The sequence below is a fragment of the Psittacula echo genome, assembly GCF_963264785.1.
Source record: "Psittacula echo genome assembly, chromosome: 7".
Classification (NCBI taxonomy): domain Eukaryota; kingdom Metazoa; phylum Chordata; class Aves; order Psittaciformes; family Psittacidae; genus Psittacula; species Psittacula echo.
The window spans coordinates 4,562,364-4,582,112 of record NC_137740.1 but is presented as its reverse complement, the minus strand read 5'-3'; the positions used below and the strand labels follow the sequence as shown (position 1 = coordinate 4,582,112).

The window sequence follows — 19,749 nt, the reverse complement described above, 5'->3', positions numbered from 1 at the left end:
ACACATGCCTCTGCCAGAGCTCCCATCCTGCGAGCAGTCACTCTTTGCACTCACCTCCCATGAGACTGAAGGCAATGAGAGGCCACGGATGACACAAAACCATGTCTCTACTACAACCAACACAAAAGAAAGGAACTTGGGCAAAACAATTCTGAATCATAGAATCATACAATAGTTAGGGTTGGAAAAGACCTTATGATCATCTAGTTCCAACCCTCCTGACATAGGCAGTGACACCAAGCACTAAACCATGTCATACATGTTTCTGTTTCAACTTTCCTACTATGGGCCACTCTCTGGCCATAAGTTTATGCTTTTGGAGTGCCCAGCACCCTTTGATTCTCTTGTGAGATGGTGTTTTATGGTTTAGATTGTATCTGCCTTTCTGTCTCTTTCAACCTTGCCTGGCTCCAGAATCAAAAATCTTATCTTGCAGTATCTTACACTGCATAAGTATTGCCTGATGTCTTTGAATACTGTTTGTTGTTGTTGCACAACCTCCACAGATGTAGTTGGACAATCTTGTTTTGCTTTGATTTATACCATTGCCATTCTCATAACTAAATGGGAGTCTGTAAGGCTTAGTGAGTTACCAGAGTTCTGGGTTTGGCAAACCTGTGACTTAGCCTTGGCAACAGATGATGGAGTGCAAGGCATTTATAAAAGGGATTTCATCACGTAAGCCAGAATTCTTCAAGTGTCCATAATGAGATGGCCAAAATAATCTGTGGACAGATTTGCTGAAGCAAAATCCTGAAGTCCGCATTCTGTATCTGTGTTGTTGTCCCTCAAGTAAGTTCCATGTTTCCAGTGGGATAAAGTTAGCTCTGTGCAAACATTCTTGTGGCCTAGTCTTAATATCATTGCAGAGCAACTCTGTCACCGAGGATGGCCCAAGGGGTGCCAACCTGTCACATGGAAGAGCTTGCCACCACAAGCTATGCAGCTACATAGCAAACTGATGACGGCCAAGGGACACAAGCTTAAAATATAATCAAATCTATGACTGGCAGTATACGAGCTGTCGGAGTTGGAATATTAATGAATTTTAATTTCCTTTTGTGCTCTGAAGCTTCTTCTTGTGTTCCAAGACCTTATTTTCTTCTATATATTTTACATCAGGCTAAAGCTTGAATGCTGTTATGTGTTTAATATATAATTGCTGCTAATGATAAATACATTTAAAGAAGTTGACTGTACTCACCGTAGGTTTAACCTAGAGAACTGTCCCCAAAGTTAAGGGGAAGCTTAGTTTTAAACCCATTTAGTGCTTGAGAAATAACGCCAGGTGGCTGTTTGAGAGTAGACATCCATTCACTGCAAATACAATTGCATGCCCCAGCTCTGCCCAGTTAATATATATGCCACCAGAAAGTGCTGTTATTAAGTCACACACTCAGTAGCTATTATTATGACCTAAGTTTGAACCAGAAACCTAGAAATGAAACATTCTTGGGTTTCCCTTTGAATTCTCTCCTTCTTTTATGAATCTCTTTCATTCTTTGTCAGAGTGTTGTGGTCAAATAGCTATATAAGACCCATCTGTCAGCAGAAGCAAAATGATACAGTTTTCTTTAATACAGGATTTTATGCATCAATGTAAAACCTCTGCATTGAATGACTAGTGGTATTCTCAATCCACACTCAGAAACTTTGGAAGCTAAAAGTCAGCAGAGAAGTTAATGAAAGTATTTGACTTGTCAGTGATCAAAGTTCAGAACTGTAAAGAGCATTTATTAGTTGGTGACTGATACAATGCTTTCCCTTGTGGTTTTTTTCGCTGCTTTCCATTAATATCTTAGATCTTTTTCATACCTGCCTTAGCCTAACAAAAGCAGCTGTTATTCTAAATTTCTGGCTATAGAAGCTGATAAGTGAAGTGATTTTCGAACAAATTTTCTGGCCTGCCTTCTCATTAGCAAATGGTTACTCTGAAAAGGTTGTGACAGTAAAATGAAGGCTTAATTTTCCTTTGATGTAAGTCGATGTAAGTCAAGAATAGTTCACAGAAATTTGGTTTTCTCTCTCTAGGGCATACTGCGAGTAAACAGGAAATCTGATAGTGATACCTGAATACTGTTAATATGAGAGGCCCGATATCAGGAAGCAGAAATGAAAATGGAAGATGGGTGTATATATATATATATATATATATATATACCTTAAGACTTTAATATATATTAAAGATAGATACTTTTCAGTAATAGCCAAATTCTCCAATAGTGTTATTATATGGAATTTATATGAGCCTACATCAGCAACAAATCAGCTAAAGAAGCAAGTTCTGCTTCCATAAAACTGCTCTTGCCAGTGTGGCGTGTTTTACTTTATCTTGTCTCTGGTTGCTGTAACATTTACATAAAGGTGAGGAGGAAACACAGGCATGTACCTGATCGTTATGGCTAGTTTAGCAAAACAAAGCTAAGGAAAATAAATCTTGCATTGCAACTTGCTCATTTGATAGGATGGCAGAATGCCTACGTGATGCTCCTCTGGGTTCTGTTCCACTCCTTGTACCAAATGACAGGCCTTAAAGCTGAACTTAGTTGCGATTAAAGGCACTGACTGCTCTGATTCACTCACATGAGCTGTAAGTTAACCTCTGAGTGGTGAGTAGTGCTTTTTTCCACATAGCCTTTTACAAGAGAGATGGATTTTTTTGCATGTTTTTGTTTTAGAGGGAAAGGCAAGTGGGAAGGGCTAAACTAAATTAAATACATGACAGATCTCACATATAGTGCCATTTAAGCAGGTCCTTTCATACTTCAGCTTAGTTCTACTTAGCATTATATATTTTGAAGATGTTTTTTCATTTCGGTGGGCTGCCAGATGTACTGCTGATACCTTCTGATCTTAAATAATTTGACATTGATTTTCCTAGCACACGTCAGGGTTGAAATCTGGTCTGTAACTCATCCAAATGATCTATTCATAACAGAAAGTGCCTTCTGGCAGTTGCACCACAGCTGAATATTGTTAAACTGAATTCATCATTTCATTTGTTTCTGATTGCTCTATAATGTTTACATATCTTACGTATTAGCATGATCTTTTATAAAGCACACAGTGAGGTTAAATCCTCCCAGACAGAACTTTTTTCTCCTTCTTCTCCCTTTCAGAAGGTGTTGAACTCTTTCTCTCTTCAAATGAGCAGGAATCTGGGAAGTGCTTAATGCTTATGTGAAATGATGGGCTCAGCAAGTAGAACTGTGTGTGCTGGGGAGACATGGGAAGGTGACGTTTTCCTGCACGAAAGGATTCTTCCCCCTCCGCATGGAATAACTGTGAGGTGGAGTTGCTTATCTGAGTGTAATACTTCTGTAAGTAACTATCATCACATGGCAATAGTCTCCTTGCGAATACGTTCAACTGAAACCTTTATAGACGCTGCTTATGACTGAATGAATGAATAGGCTCAGATTCTTCTCATCGCCCATTTCCAAACTCCTGATGCAATATCTGGTGTGCAGAGATCAGTCTAACGTCTAGCAGAGGATATCCTCTCAGTGTTTCAGTTTCACTGTATGTAAAAAAAATAAACGTTAATATGTCTCACAATACGATTGTGTCACGGGATGAATTTAAGTTAAATAGAAGGCAGAATATTGGAGGCTCCCTTTGAATTTGGATTTTAACTTTCAAAGAAGGATGACATCTCTTATTTGCTTTAAAAATAAGAATCAATTGCCCATAAATCTAAACCAGATGTTGTTTTTCTATGAAAAAGATTAAGGATTTTCTTTAGCTCATTAAAGGAAAAAGAAATAATGACAACACATTGATCCTCCTATATCATCATAAGAATGTCTAAAGGCAATGGAAAGCTATGAAAACAACATGGTATTAGCATAACAAAATTAGCTCTAAGTCTGGCAAATCGTGCTTGTCTTCTGGGCTCTGCGGCAAACTTTGCGCTCTTTCTCCAACCTTATGCTTATGTCTAGTCTTGTGTTTTAGTGGGATGGGGTGGTATGTGTACTCAAACACAAGTTGGACTTTTTCTTGTGAAAATACTGATGCCAGCTGCTGCATGGCTTGAAAAACTGAGGCATCATCCAAATATTTCAAGGAGGGGAAATGGAAACCATTTGCTGTTTCTTATGCATGTGTCTATGGAAGAATGTTCATGCTGTTGCTTCTCAGAGCTTGTGTGTCTGTTTTGGGGAGCATGTTATTTCCTCATTTTCTCACTTTCCATGTGTATCAAAACCCAGAGTCTGAAAAACGTGACTTAAACTCTGTAAGTGGAAGGAGGATGATGCCCTACATCATTGGACAGGGACCTGCTGGAGAGAGTCCAGTGCAGGGCGACAAAGATGATTACGGGAGTGGAGCATCTCCCTTATGAGGAAAGGCTGAGGGAGCTGGGTCTCTATAGTTTGGAGAAGAGGAGACTGCAGGGGGACCTTATTAGTGTATATAAATATATAAAGGGGGAGTGTCATGAGGATGGAGCCAGGCTCTTCTCAGTGGCAAACAATGATAAGACAAGGGGTAATGGGTATAAACTGGAACACAAGAGGTTCCACTTAAACTTGAGAAGAAACTTCTTCTCAGTGAGGGTGACGGAACACTGGAACAGGCTGCCCAGGGAGGTTGTGGAGTCTCCTTCTCTGGAGACATTCAAAACCCGCCTGGACACATTCCTGTGTAACCTTATCTAGGTGTTCCTGCTCTGGCAGGGGGATTGGACTAGATGATCTTTTGAGGTCCCTTCCAATCTCTAACATACTGTGATACATGGTATCACTAAAGCCCAGTGTTATAGCAAATGTTCCTTATTCCAGTTGAAAGTTTCCACAACAGAAAAAGCCATGATAACCTAGTACCCCACTGACTATATACATCAGTGTGGCAGTATGCAACTCCCTCGTTTGCTCTGTTTATGGGTTTTGCTGGGATGTGTACAAATGATAGTTCACTAGTAAGATGATAGGAAACTCTCAGTGTAATTTGAGAAGAGGCAGCTCGGAAATATTCTGTCCTGGTAAATTCCTGTGGGTGTCCAAAATACTAGGCCAGAAGTACTGGCTCTGGGGAGAGGTTTGGTCTTTTAAACAATCTAATCCTTTTGGTGCTATCAGATCTGTAGAACAATTTGGTAAATTGTGGACTAATGAGAGAAGAAAGGGGGTTTTTTGTGTTTGTTTTAAACTATAGTTCTTGATGTCTAGAACTTCCCCTGATTTCACAAAGCATCTTTGTGCTTTTAAGATCCTTAGACTATTTGGTTTCTTCAGACTGTACGATGTTAGATTCTAAGCTCGATACATCTGATGTACCTAGATTCTTCCTTCAGAAAACACAGGAGAGTACTGCAAAGTTTGCTGCATCAAAAATACTTTGAGATGGGACTTCAAAAACCCAGGTCTTTTCTGTCCTAAATGTTCCTTCCCACCTATAGAGACAAGTGATGTGTCCACAGCAGTGGCATGGGAATGAGATGGGACATTTGGGTTTTCAACATGCTCCCATCACTAGTTGGGAACAGATATTAACTGGGAATTTTATACGTATTCTGTGTTCTTTGCAAGGTCAGCAATGTGGAATTGGTCTAAAACTCAGGTTATTTTAGGATTTGCTCTCTGTTGCACTTCATTTTGTTGTTGAAATTGTAAAAGAAAGCTTGCCCCATAGAGGTGTTGAAAACTCAAAGCTGTAATAATTTGTAGTTTTAAGAGAAAACAAAACAAAACCAAATGTCTTTGCGATGGTTTTGACGTAGCTTCGTCCACTTGGAGTCATAAATGCCTTTTTAAATTCAGTGCAGCTATTCTTGCTCTTTAATGGGTTTAGTCAGCCAAGATCTTACGCAGACACACAGGCACATGTGTGCGTATGCATCTTTAGTGAGAGTAAGTCAACGCATTAGAGCTGATAGAGAACTGAGCAAGACTCTTGTATTTATTAGGTGTGTTCCTAAGAGAAATGGGGATTGTTTGACACTGTTGTGGTGTATTTTGAGAAACCAGTTTGTGTTGTTTTGCTTTCCTACTTAGCTTCATGACAAGGATCAGCTGTAATGTCAGTTTATGGCTTGAGCAGACTATTGTTTGTGCAGCAACCTCCCTGCTGCTGTATTTACTAAACACGTGTGATGCACGAACGCCAGTAAACTGCATCTTGGAGCGTATTTCCTAGTTGCTACCAAAAAACTGTCTTCAAAGCTTGGCCTATTTAGAAGAATATTCATTGAGTTTAACAGGAATTATTCCTCCTCAAACTATTTTGATGTGAAGTCGGGCCTTATAGAAATCAATAGCAAACCTTAATCATCCCTCAATGGATGTAGAATTTTGCTAATGAAGAACAAGTTTTAAATATAAAATAACATTGTCCCATTGACTAAGACCTCTCTTTTTTGCTGTTCCAGTATTGCAAACATACAGACTTATTTTATTAGTGAATTCTCTCACTTCCTCCTCTTGGAGTACTTCCCACCTTCTAGAGAACAACGGTTGCAGATTTAGCCATCCCATTAACATGGACTGGAGGGAAGTGCATTCCTGCTTCACGGGATGATGTAGAACTGCATTGCTGCTCTCTTTTCCCAGTGAAATGGCTGCATATACTTCAAGTATATATATACCTCTGTTGGTCCTGGAAGAGAAAACATGAATCTTGCTTCCAAGAATAGGAGGCAGCCTGCCAGGGGATGGATGACTTGTGTTCAAACAGTCTTTGCAGCAAGTGCTAGGACCCAGGTTCCACTGCCCTATTCTCTGTCGTGTGCTGCGCCTTCCTTGTTAGACTAGATAGCACACTTCCTTAGGCTTCCTTTCTGAACCAGAAAGAACATCTAGAAAGCCTTTCTAGTCTATTGAAAGTGGAACAGCTTTATAAGAGGAAGGAAAATGCCTTCTACCCTTATAAATTGGTAATTTGCATCTTCTGAAGCAGAGAAAGGAAATGAACCAGTGTCTCCCACATCCTGAGTGCTCTCACCACTAGAGTATTGCACAGGAGCAGGATATCACTGTGTATGTGGGTGGTATATTTGATGCAAGTGGTACAATACAGTCCTGTTCAGCTTCTGGAAGATAGATCTTAGATACCTGCCTTGATGGAAAGGTTCAAAGGAAGGAGTGGTTTGTGTAAAGCCAAGCCTAAGTAAGGGGCAGAATCTACTGTTTATCCAGGCAAATGTTTCCTCCTGGCTAACACAAGCAAATCCCCGTTCACACAGCCCAGGTTTGCACCCGAGGCACCTAACCCTCCTGGTGGTGCCATGTGAGCACTGGAGCTTGGGTTTCACTACAAGCCTCAGGAGTTGATGGTGGATCGTGGGGACCTCACTGTCCTCTGTCTGCAGGATCCCCTCTTGATTATTAACTCTGAAAACATACAGGATGAGTGCTCTGTTAACACCAGTTGCTGATTACATTGGTTGGATTTCCTAGTGACAGTCAAGCAGTGTTGTATCCAACTGTTCATTCTAGGTGTTTTTCTGGAGAATTGAAGCGGTTTCTCTCTCCCTGTAAAATACTGCTCCTGTTCCTGATATTTCTTACTTTCTGCATGACCAGACCCAGCTGTTCTGTAAATGGGAGTGAGGGGGGAAACTGTGCAATCAATACCTGCAGCTGTGTCATACCTAAATATGGTGCAAATAGGGACATATTTCCCCACATACTCTTTAGAGTATCTCTGCCTGTAGATCTGCACTCACGTTGGTAACTCCAGTGGAGGAGGAGCAGGAATCATTTTCAGTATTGGACTCTGATAGCTGCCAAGCATCAGTTGTGAAGTGCCTATTTGACAAGCAGTTTGATTCACTTGAGATTTCTCTTCCTTTTCCAGGTCAGTGAAACACCCATTTTTGTGCCTGGTGTCTGGGGACCTTATTTCTCTGCGATGGTACCTGGACTGTGGTTGAATGAGGGAGGTCAAAGTGCTACAGGCAAGCTGGTAAGTGTTTGGAGAGGCAAACAGACTCCAAGATGGGAGGTCTGCCATAACTGCTGTCATTCAGGATAGTTTCACAGTCAATTCAGGCAGATCTCTGCCTGAAAAACCTCTGTAAGATTACAGGAAATAACATGCTGCTGAAAGCAATAAACAATTAGTTGATTGTTATCTCTCTCACAAACTGATAGGGGATTATATATGGGGCAGAGCACTAAGGGCATGTCTTTTTATGATGATGGTGATGATTATTGTGATTACTTTCAGGCAAATAAGCATTCATTCTTTACTTCAGCAGGAGGTTGAGATAGACTTTGAGATAAAGAAAATTATACCTGTTGTGTTATATATAAAACAATTTGCTTATTGATGAGAATAAATGAGAGGCATATTGTGTGGACACAATAGTAATATATTTAGTGTGTTATCCTGTTTAGATACTGCATATATAGTCACTTCAATTCTTTCCTTGAGTACAAAGTGTCTAACCATATTAGGCTAATTTATCAATAAAAACTGGACTAGATTCTCTAAAAGTGAATTTTCTCATGTACAGGGAGTCAGTCAGAACTAAACCACTAATTTCAAAATGAAAGAAAAGCTACATGTATAGAGCAGCATTCAGGCTTGAGTCCAAAACTGTCAGCAGGACCTTAGTGGCTCCTTAACCCTGGAAGCTTCTCAAGCTCCCGGTGTGTCTGCTCAGTCTGCAGAAATACTGACTGCCCTTAGGGGTGAGCTGCCAGGGTCCTCTTGAGAAACTCCAGGAGGTGGGTGCAATCCTGTGGGTATCCTCTGTAAGCTCACCAAACACACGGCTGGGTTGGGTCTTTCACAGATTGCTGGTGTAACTGCTCTCTTACTCACACCTAGCACCACCCACCTTTTGAAAAGCCTTGTGATCCAGTACATGTCCAGGAAGTAGTAGATTGGGCCATCACTGCATTTATGCATTCCATGTGGAAGAGTCACTGAGTGTGAAGCAGAAATAATCCTGGATTGGGAAGCCCCAACACACCCTAAGTGCTATGAATTGATGTTCCCTCCTGTGCACTCTCCTTGGCCATGTGAATCTGACATTCCTGTCTGTACAGTGTCGGAGCTTCAATGGCAGAGTCATCCCTCTTCCTCTCCTGCAGCCTCGGCTTGCCGTCCCCAACCCATCCTTACCTAAATGGTTAAACCGCTCTTGCAGCAAGTGGGATGTGTGTGCTTTGAATTTTTCAGGTTGAGATGGGGCTAGAACCCACGTGTCTCGTTTTGTAGGTAACCACTACAACCAGGAGTAGAATGAAATCACTGCTTATGACACCACTACTTTAAAAGGAAAATGGCAAATCTGGTGCACTTCTTTGTAAGAACACGTTTGAGAGGAGAAGTCTCTTTGTGCTTAATCCAAAGCAGGTAAAGACACTTAACAAAGCTCTAGAGAGGATGCAGTAAGTCAGCATTTTTTCTTGGCTGGCTCAGAGTGATTCCACACTTAAAACATACCGATGAGAGTTAGGACCTTTCAGAAAGGTGATTTAAAATATCCTTTCCATTCTGGTAGCAGAGAACAAAGACGTTCCTGAGTCATTAAAGAAATTGCTGGAAAAAAAAAAGGTATGGTCTTGTTAGGACCCATAGCAAGGGAGCTCTGAGTCCTGCTCAGTGTATTAGGGAAGCTGGCTTATTAAAACATTCTTACAATGTCTCATGTGGTTTTCTGAAGGTTGTATGTACAGAAAACACATAGAGAGCTATAGGGAGAAGCAGAGTATGTGGTATGTGTGGAGGATAGATTGCATTCATTATCTTTGTAATTGTAAAGCTGTCTTTAGGATCCTGCTTTCTCATACTTCAGGTTTTCTGAAAACAAGAAACAAAAGGACATGCTTTGGGATTCTTTTCATTGCTTGATCTTTGCCCAAAGGTGAATTCTTCTCATGAAATTTGAAGAGTCTGTTGAACTTGTTAAACTTAAACCTGATACACTTCCCTTTCCAAATCTCTAATTAATTTTTCTATTGATACAGCTGTGAAAAAAGTCTGTTGGGTTTTGAAAACTGGTTCAGTTGGAGTCCAGATGAAGAATTGAGAACCCTTGCTTTAAAAAAGCGGGTTTGTTTGTGTGTAACATGGGCTTTTCACGGAATTTTCAAATCTTATAGGAAGAAAGGTACTGCACAACAGGCACAAAGGGTGGCATGTCATCATTACAGGCTGTAAAACAAAGAATAGCAGAAAAGGGGTTCTAGATGCAGCCCTCATGTGACCATGTCTTGAATTAAAGGCATTTAAATATCTCACTTCCTAACTTCCGTCACGTTTTTGTGCACGTGTTTTCATAGCACACGTGTATATATGATATTTATTTATAGATCTAGTTCTGAATTTATGAGTTGCTCCTATGTTCTAAAGAAGTTATGCAAGAGTGCAAAGCTCAGACCTGAGCGTGTTTGACTTGCGTCTTTGATGCAAATCTCAGACAGAACAGGCATACGTTATTTTTATTGCTGTGTTCAGATGTTATGCTTCATTATAAGTTTTCCTACACTGGTTAAGGACTAGACTCATGCTGTTAAAATTAAATACCTCATGTGGTTTCCTGCCAATAGGTATTGCCCAATATATGCAGTGCTCTTGAGTAGCTCTAGTTTAGCCTCCTTAGCTTTTGCTGTCACTTCTGATGGGATGTTACCAAGAGGCCACAAAACTTGCTGAATTATTGTCTTAAAAGCCCATGTTATTCTACCTGCTACTTTGTTTTGTGAATAATGGTGGCCACTCTGAAGTGAAAGGACAAGCTGATGTATAAATTTAGTCTAGGACAAAGCCTATATTGATCTTTTTTTATAGCAGCAATTGCTTGTCAGGGTATACATTTTGTTTCCTGCAACAAACACATGAGCATGTGTCGGGATGACAACACACCCTGTGGTTTATTATAATAGATATAGAAAGATGTAGGGATTTGGGCCAAGAAGATGCTCCTGGTAGAATTCCAATGAGGGTGTGCATGCACGAGAATGGGAGAGGCTGGAGAACATGCTCTCAGGTAGTGTTGGCCAGGAAAAAAGTCATCCTTTCAGCTTGCTCTTCCAACTAAGGAGCTGCATGCTTAGCATTCTGCCTATTTTTGGTGTACAGTTGATTGTTTTTCCTTCCTGCTTTTAAGCCAAATCCTGAATCCAGTAATGTCAATGGGAGTTCTGCCATTGGCTTCACTAGGACTTAACACCTCATGAGTAATTTAGAAGCTGTCTTGTCTTTTTAAAGTAATGACACTGCATTACCCTTTTCTGGGACTGAAGCTTGAAGATGTAACCATCCCAAAAATGTTGCTTTGCTCTTTTTCAGATAGATCATGTGGTCCGAGGCCATGTCGCCTTCCCGGAATTACAGGCAAAAGCTGCAGCCAGGTCACTTTTCTTATTCTTTTATCTCATACCTGCCTTGCAAATTGAAGATTCAGTGTATTCCCAGCAGTGCAGAACTGCACCGCTCTATCCTTATTCTGAAACAAGGGAATTAACAGGCTGATAGTGGGTTGGAAGTATTTACAAAGGCTTGCCAGGAGATTGCTCAAAGACGAAAGCTTTAAACTCCCTTCAGATACTTTTGGCATATCTAAATGCTGATATTAACTTTCTGCTTTTCAACTTCTTTTATATCCAGCCCATTTCTTGATACCATAGCAAGTATGTTCAGCAGACCTTTATGCCTTAGGCTAATGATGTGTCTTAATTTGTAGGTGACCCTGTTAAGCTTCAAGGATGCGATATAGCTTAATTAGGAATATATTATTCAATATTTTGGAACAGACATCTAAAAGAAGGTAGAGCCACTGTATGGAAAACTCCTGCATGGCAGCTCAAATAGAACAGAGAAAATCAGGATGAATTTCAGACAAAACTTGAGATGTAGGAGTGAATTGGAGGTAATTCGAGGATTCCTTGAGCAGGAGGCTGTACAGTGTGCAATTTAGTTTGGTCTGCTTTAGAAGTGGACAAAGACAGTCCAGACACTTCTGTCAGATCTGGATTTTCTCAAGCTTTTTTGGCTTGGATTCCTTTTAAGATGGTTCATCTCACTCCCAGAGAGATCTTAGCTGAACACTTGGCAGATTGGATGAAAATTTTATTCTGATTTCTTTTTCCTCCTTAGACTAAAGAAAAACCCAGCAAACACAGCAATTTATCTTCAGTTTGTCACTCTGATCTAAAAGGCATGAGTCAGCCCTGATAGATGTATCAAGTGCATGCAGCTATACAGTGATTTTCAGTCCTCCCTGGGGAGATAAATCTACCTGGTTTCTCTGGATGACCCTTCCTTCCTTTGTAGTGCCCAATGCCTTATTTGTTTGCTAACAACTTGACCAGGATTCCAAGAAATATATTGGACTTCATTTCATCTGAAATAAGACTCATGCTTCCTAGAATTCTCTTTATTGTTCTTTAAAAAAGGAAATCAGGAAATAAATACATCAGTGTATGTTTGGAATGACTTGTTTGGGGGCTTGTTTTGTTTGGGGTTTTTTTGCAAACTTGTGGCTTCCAGGCCGTTTTTCCAGTGCCCACGTATGAAGACAAACAATTAGTTTAGACTGTAATGCCAGGATAAACCACTTCTTTTGTGCGTTGGAAAACTGAGTATAGAGTAGCCAGCTTGTCTATATTAGGTCTAATACTGAACTGACCACAACTCATAGTGCAAAAAGCTTGGACTATGATGGGAATAGGACACTAAATACAGAATATGGGGAGCAGAACTTCATCTTATCCAAGTGTATGGTGTTACAACTTTGGATTTGAGTCTCTGTGGTTAGTACAACTGCAAAGGACACAACTGATAAAAGGGTTTCTAGTATTTTACAAAAAAGATGATAATATTTTATAAAGTTAATTTGCTCAATGGTATTTTTATGTTTTGCAGCTATTACTCTCCTAATGAAATGTTTGGATAGCTGTAAATTTAGTAAGCAAGTTTCTTCTTAGTTTCCTCAATTCTCTTTCTTCCTGTTCTTCACTAATAGTGATTAAATTGATAAAGAACTTTATTTGAACACACAAAAATCAGGAACTTCATGATTTAAATGGAATTTTTCTCCATATTTCTTCATTTCCTTCTGTACATGGAGCACAAGCTTCAGCCTCATCGCAGGGACTAGCAGCAGTAGCTATGCAAGTGAACAGTGTTAGCCCAGCCTTTGGAGTATGTATTTACTTACATTAAGTGATATACTTAATAAGAACATTGTGTCCTGCTTTGGGGGATTGCTGGTGATGATGATAAATTATTTGCCTGGAAATCTCAGCAGAATATTTCAGAGAATCAGGTTTTATATTTAGTGTATTCTCTGTGTGGGTGTAGGAATTTCTGTCTTCTGTTCAGCCATTGCCAATGGTCATCAAAAGAAAACAGAATGAGAATTCCATACCTACATGTGCAGCTGTGTATTACCTTTACATCCCATGCGAGGTGCAACACAGTGAAGAGTTAAGCTGCTTTTGTAGTGACAAAAAGCACATGCATGTCTGGATCGCTAAAGTCTGAGGTCACAAATCTGTGCCTCTTCCTTGCTGCTGCCTCTCACCTACTTCTACCTTCCGAAACCTTTCTTTCCTTTTTCCCAGGCTCCCAATGCTGCTAATAAGTAGGTTTGGGAAAGGCAAGCTGCCTGCTGAGCAGCTGGTCTCAGAAGCTCTGCTGAGCAGGCTTCTGCTCCTTTGCCTACACCAGAAGCAAGAGTTTGCAAGCTGCATTTATCACTGTTCCAGTAGTTTGTGGTAACTTGTTAGGGCACGAGCAGCTTAGAAAGACTTGCCAGAAACCAGCTCCTACTGACCACTTGTGTTGAAGACCAGCCTTGTGCAGCCCTCCCAGTGCTATTCCTATGTTCTCTCTTCCCTTCTTTTACTGGAAGTGGAGAGGGTTGAATTACATGTGGATTTTCTGGACAGCTGTAGGTTCAGCATTCGGTCTAAGTAATTGGTATACTCTGACCAACAGAACTTGTTTTTTTCCCTTGCAATCCAGTGAGTTGCAGAAATTGCTGTGTGTATAAGGACTTTTGCTCTTCAATCTATATATTGTGTAGGTCTGCCATCCAGCCAGCACTAAAACGTTGCAACCTGTACAGCCAGGCTAAAGGAGGAAATGAAGAAATAATATGATCATTTCTGCTTTAAACTTTAAATCCTTCTGTTTCCTAGAATCACAGTTTTTAATCTTCTGGAGGAAAAAAGTGTCTGACTGTTTGACAGCAAAGACTATATGCCCTTTGGCGCTTTGTGAAGCAAAGCTAGGATTTCCTTCCTACACTTCTTGATGTCATTTCCCCATCTAAAGAGATGTCTCCTGAATTAAGCATTGAAGTTATACACAGGGTATCAGATCAGCAAGGTATCATAAAGATCTGGGGTCTTTCAAGCAGAATATAACGGTCGTATTATGGCTGTTCTCTGTACCTCTAGATGTTTTAGAGCCCTTTTTTAGATTTAGAAATCTAGTATTTTTAGATTTGCTTTTTCCTGAAAGATACCTGCTGGCGTCTTCCAGAATTCCTAAACATTCAGTACCAACCTCTTGTTGCTTTCTGCAGTTATGTCCCAAATATGAACAAAACCCTGGGCGAACTTGCATTGATCTCTCATTCTCCACTCTCCACATAGTTCCTTTTTAATAGCAATAGCTTGTGCTCAATTCTGCAAGTCAGATCCAGCTGCTACTGATACCTTCTCCTAGGACTGAATAGAAGAAGCTCCAGAGAGCTGATTGTGTAATATTATGTATAATACAAACACAGTAGAAACTGGAACTAGAGAGTGTTTGAAGGCTTTTGCCAGTCACTCAGTCCAAACGTAGTGCCCTGAACCCATATCTATATGTAGAGGGCAGAAAAAAGGTGTGAAAAAGTGTAATTCCAAGATTATGTGAGTCTTAAGCCTATTTGGCTGAACTTCAGCCTCTTTTGTACAGCCCTTGTGTTCTGCCAGAGCTGCACGAATGGCTAATCCTCACGAGGGTAATCAAGCAGGATGGTGATCAGATAGAAGCTGGGATGCCTGGTGGGTCAGCGGTTGAGCGAAGCTCTCCTTTCTTTTCCTCCCTATAGTCAAGGCATGATTTAGACTGGAAACAAAATGACTTTGTCCTTAGCATGCACTGCTTATAGTGCCGTCCCTAGGGATGTAGAAAACAGGGCCACTTTACAACAAGGAGGGAAAAATGATTGTGACCTACAAAATTATCATAATTCAGGTCCAGGAAGACACATAAAGTACATTTTAAAGTACGCGAATAATGATGTAAATTAGTTATTTTAATGTCTTCCAAGTGTACTTCATTTTGAATGATATCCTCTGATAGCGTACACATGGTAAGGTATAATTGAAAAAACATGCAGCTGAATGCTTGAATGCAAAGTATAAATATACAGCTGCTAGCAGGTCAGAAGTCAAACTAGTAAAGCATATGCCAAATTCCCTTAGGGATCTCATTAGTGCATGATTGAATATACATGTAGAGGCTAAATGAATATCACTGTTTGGGTCTACAGTGGATGAGACAATGACTAATCAATTGTAATTAGGGTTAGATGCTCTTATTGACCCACATGTCTAGAATTAAATGCCCCTCTTGGAGATTTCCAAGGAGCTGAAAAATATATAGGAATCTGTTTATGACAGTAGGAGGGTTTGGAAAAATATTCTGAGCATAATTGCAACATTTTTTAAATGGAATGTCACTGGAGTCACTGCAAGCCAAAGCACTGAAGAATTCACCATTAATCCTAAGATTACTCTTGGTCCAGGAAAAAGTCTGTTGGATATTGTGGTGTTGGGTGTAGCATCTGCACTTAGATACAATCATATTTAGGGCCATGTTCGGCTCCTCCCTAAAATAGCAGCCACTTGCTTTCTGTCCTCCACCCTTAGTGCTGCATTTTAATCATAACACACACTGAAATAATTATGGTTTAAAGAAGGAAAGCTCTAAGTCCAGTGCTATTGATTAATCAGAGCAATTCCTAAACATTTGCAAAGGAATTTGATTTTCATTTTTCATTTTCATCATCCCATGTCTGGAATCCTCCTGACTCCTCTCTCTCAGCTTTCTCTTTCACAGAGTCAGCATCTATTGAAGACAAGCATCACCAGCCCCCAAAATACCAAACAGCTCTGGCTCACCTAGTGACCTGTAGGAGTTAATGTACAAACTCAGGATCACAAACTGCCATTATCTCCCCTCATCCTGAGAAACCACGGAATCAGGATGGCCTGTTGAAGGGATGTGCAGATAGGCATCCCCACTGCCCACACTCTGCAGTGCCACGGGCTCCACAAGCCGTTGGTTCTGCTTTTCCCCCTTTTTGTTTTAGATCTGGGATTTGCTGTTCTTTGATGGGGTTTCTGCATTTGATGGTGGTACCAATGCTTTATGTTTGATGAATAACCTCCGCCATTCTTTTCCAACTTGTTTTTTCTTCCAGTGCTCACAGTATATATACATACTTGAACAGTCACCTGGATCTGATTAAGAAATCTTTGCCTGTGGGTTTCCTCACTGTTGATTTACATGTTTGGCCAGATTTCCATGGTAACAGATCTCCCTTAACAGATCTGACACTAAAGGGCATGGTAAGAAACAGCTTGTCTTTGCAAAAGGGTCAATACTGGGGGAAAAAGGGGAAAAAAAAGTTTGGAAGGCGCATACTCCTCCTTTAGCTATTTAAACTATCCCATAGGATTTGAGTTTCTTGCTGCATTTCTAACGTTTCAGTAGAAAATCGTAGATCCTTGTAGCTATCACTACGGCCACATTTCTTTTCTAACAATATAAGGAGTGTTGTGTGTGTGTCTCTGTATCTTTCCTAGGAATCACATTTCAGAGCACTGACTAGCAGTGTTGCTGTTGTTAATTCACCTGCCTACTGCATTTTGCAATGAATTTGTCTATCTGGAAAGGGAATGAAATCTTCTGAGGAGAGATTGCTTGATTTAAACACAAATATTCAGTAAATGTGCTGTATTAGAGTTGTTGGGGAGTAAATTTCAACAGACCCTGAAAAACTCCTCTGCTTATTGTTAAAAATGGGCATAGATGCTCTTGTGATGGGAAATATGCAACTGCGGTGCTTCATACATCTTTGGTCAGAGGTAAACCTGATCTGATTCTGAGCTGTGGTTTTAAACTTGCTGCTTGTGGGACTCAAAGGGATTGAAATATTGTGTTCTGTGCAAAGACATTTTCAGAGCATTGCAGTGTGGGGCCGGGAAGAGCAGCCTTTGGAAGCTCACCAGAGAATCTCTGCTGGGGAGATTTTTAGCCCCTCTTGAGATGCTGGATGTTTCTCTTCACTGAACTTCACGGTCGTAGATTGGGCAGGTTACGAGCCAGGGTGTTACTGTGCAGAACTGTCACAGAAGAATATCATAAGGGTGTAATTTGATGATATTAAAATAGCTGGTGATTAATGAAAACATGTACTTCAAAATGGCATATTGTCCTTGAAGTAAGCATCTCGAGCGACTCACCAGCACCAAAACCTGCTGTATTTGAGGCTGAGATCGGAAAAGGGTAGGTGTAAGAACTACAACAAGTTTTGAATCATGAATGACGGAAACATTAAAAAAAAATGGATGGTTTATATATTTTTGGGTCCTAATAATACCTGTAATATTTTATGAAAGAATTATATGTTGCAGCAGGATCAGAATTCCTTTGGTGACTGTATGCAAATACTGGTAATAGCCACAAGTTTTACTGCTGCAGTTATGACTGCATTCAGATCTTGCCTATGCTGATACGAATCCAGAGTAACTACAGTGCACTATTGATTTATGTCAGAATAAAGGAGGTTAAGATACAGTCTTTAATTATTAATCGTGTTCCAGTGTTAGGGTGCTTGGAAGGGAGGGGGAGAAATGCTTTTAAAAAGTTATTCTTATGTAATAGCATTTTCATATTATTACATTAAATGCATTCACGAGCAATATCTGAGTCGTAACATAAACCCGTCAGGGTTAATCTAGCTCTAATCCCATACAATATGCTGTTTGTTCTTTATTTCTTTGCAAGAGCAAGAACAATATATGTGGTTCTTCCCCAGATCAGGAATAACATGTTTAACATAACATTATGTGTACAGCTCACAAAAGTAAGGCTTAGAATGAGCACTTAAAACTTGTTACAACAAGAAACCATAGCAAATAACAGAGTTTTTACTTTGGCTGGATTTGTGCATTTTCTTTTTGATCTTTGCACAGGTGGTTGGACTAACATTGTCTCAGGGTCTGGATGAACTTGCCCTTATCTACTTGGCCACGATTCAAGCCATTGCTGTAAGCCATTTTAAGTGCATAAAGGAATAAATGAATTGTCTCATGTTCTGTGGCAGACTGATCATTCCCTTCTGCTAAACAGATTTCTAATAATAGATGAATTCACTTAATGGACTTCTTAAAGGAGCAAGATGTTATTTACCCACATTGGTGACTACTCCCAACTGTAGGATAATGTCCCCTAAAAAGTTTTCTTATGGAAATTTGGTAAATGGAGCTTTTGCCTTACTGCAGATGTGAGGGAAGAGGCTGATACTGCATGGGGCAGTGTTACCATTGTGGGCTGCTAGAAGTAATCTAAGAGAGTGGGGGAAGAAATACCTTTGGCAATTGTATGCAGGAACTTGCTCTCCCCTAAAATGCCTCAGCTTCAGATTGTTCCCAAATCCATGGATTTCCCCTGCTCGCCTGTTAGATGAGTCACAACTTCGTACCACAGCGAGTCAGAGTGGGGCTGTGATTCAGTTCATAAGGCTACAGACCGAACAGACCAAATCTCATTGCTCCCTGGTTTCCCTGCTGCAAGGCAGGCGCTTGTCTCCTGTGCAGTGTTTCCAGCCTGTGGTGCATTTCTGTAAAGGCAGACAAGGAGACTGTATGAAACGTCCTGGGTGTTTGCTGACATGCAGAGATGGGTAATTTTATTGGAACACTTGTTTCTGCCCTAATTTTCTCTCAGACCCAGGACTTCCAGTTCACAAGAAGTTCTATTTGGAAGTGAAAACCTGGGTCAAAGAAGTTGTTTTGAAACCTGGCGCAGGGTATTTTCAATGGGGTGTGCTATCCCCAGGGATTTGGTGACTGAAACCCACATTTCTTTGACATCCTTTTTGTGATTTCTTCTTTTTTTTTCCCTAAGTCTGCAGACCTTGAGGTGTTTTTGCAGACCATTGACAGTTTGATGAATTGGGGAGTTTTCCTGACAAAAGTCTGTTCATTGGGAAACTTCCAAACTCCTCTGCTGGTTAAACAACAACTTTGCTAGGCTGGGTCAGCCATCTGGGATAGAGAGGGTGGGCGGCTGCTGTAAATTCCCTGCGGATTGTACATGTTATGTGTTAACCTTCCCTCTTCAGCAAATAACTTCACCCTGGCCTGGAATTTGTTGTTGTGAGTTTGGATCCTTTTGAAGATGAATGTGGCTTGGTTATACCTGATGCTTCTGTATAATCCCACCATTTCAATAAGAATGTCTAGGAGAGTTTAAACAATGCCAGGGACTGATACTGCCCCTGAAAGAAGCTTTCCAGTGTGGAACAGGTGCCTCTGTTATTGTATCGTGCTAACGAAGTGGAAACGTTCCCTGCTGGAAATCCTGGGAAAGCCACCTATTATCTCACTATATGATACAACTCCGATTTTACTGTGAAACACAACTACTTTATTGAACGCTATATTCAGCATCTTTCTGACAGCTGATTGTGCTGATGGTGAGGTTTAATATAAGAGGTTTTCTTTAAGTCAATGGAAGTTCATTTTTCCTAGAGCACTATTGAAACAGTAACTAAAAAGTAGA

The 19,749-nt window shown here is 40.4% G+C and overlaps 1 protein-coding gene across 1 annotated transcript in view; it reads left to right on the top strand.

The window, feature by feature from the left end:
* FGGY (FGGY carbohydrate kinase domain containing) overlaps window positions 1-19,749 on the top strand; it is a gene marked incomplete at its 3' end in the record, with an annotated part of 127,351 nt that overhangs the window by 72,903 nt on the left and 34,699 nt on the right. The window contains exons 6-9 of the mRNA XM_080623025.1: window positions 7,801-7,908; window positions 11,248-11,309; window positions 16,382-16,529; window positions 18,159-18,233. Coding sequence (XP_080479151.1) covers window positions 7,801-7,908; window positions 11,248-11,309; window positions 16,382-16,529; window positions 18,159-18,233 — 393 coding nt within the window. The remainder of the gene's footprint in view (window positions 1-7,800; window positions 7,909-11,247; window positions 11,310-16,381; window positions 16,530-18,158; window positions 18,234-19,749) is intronic.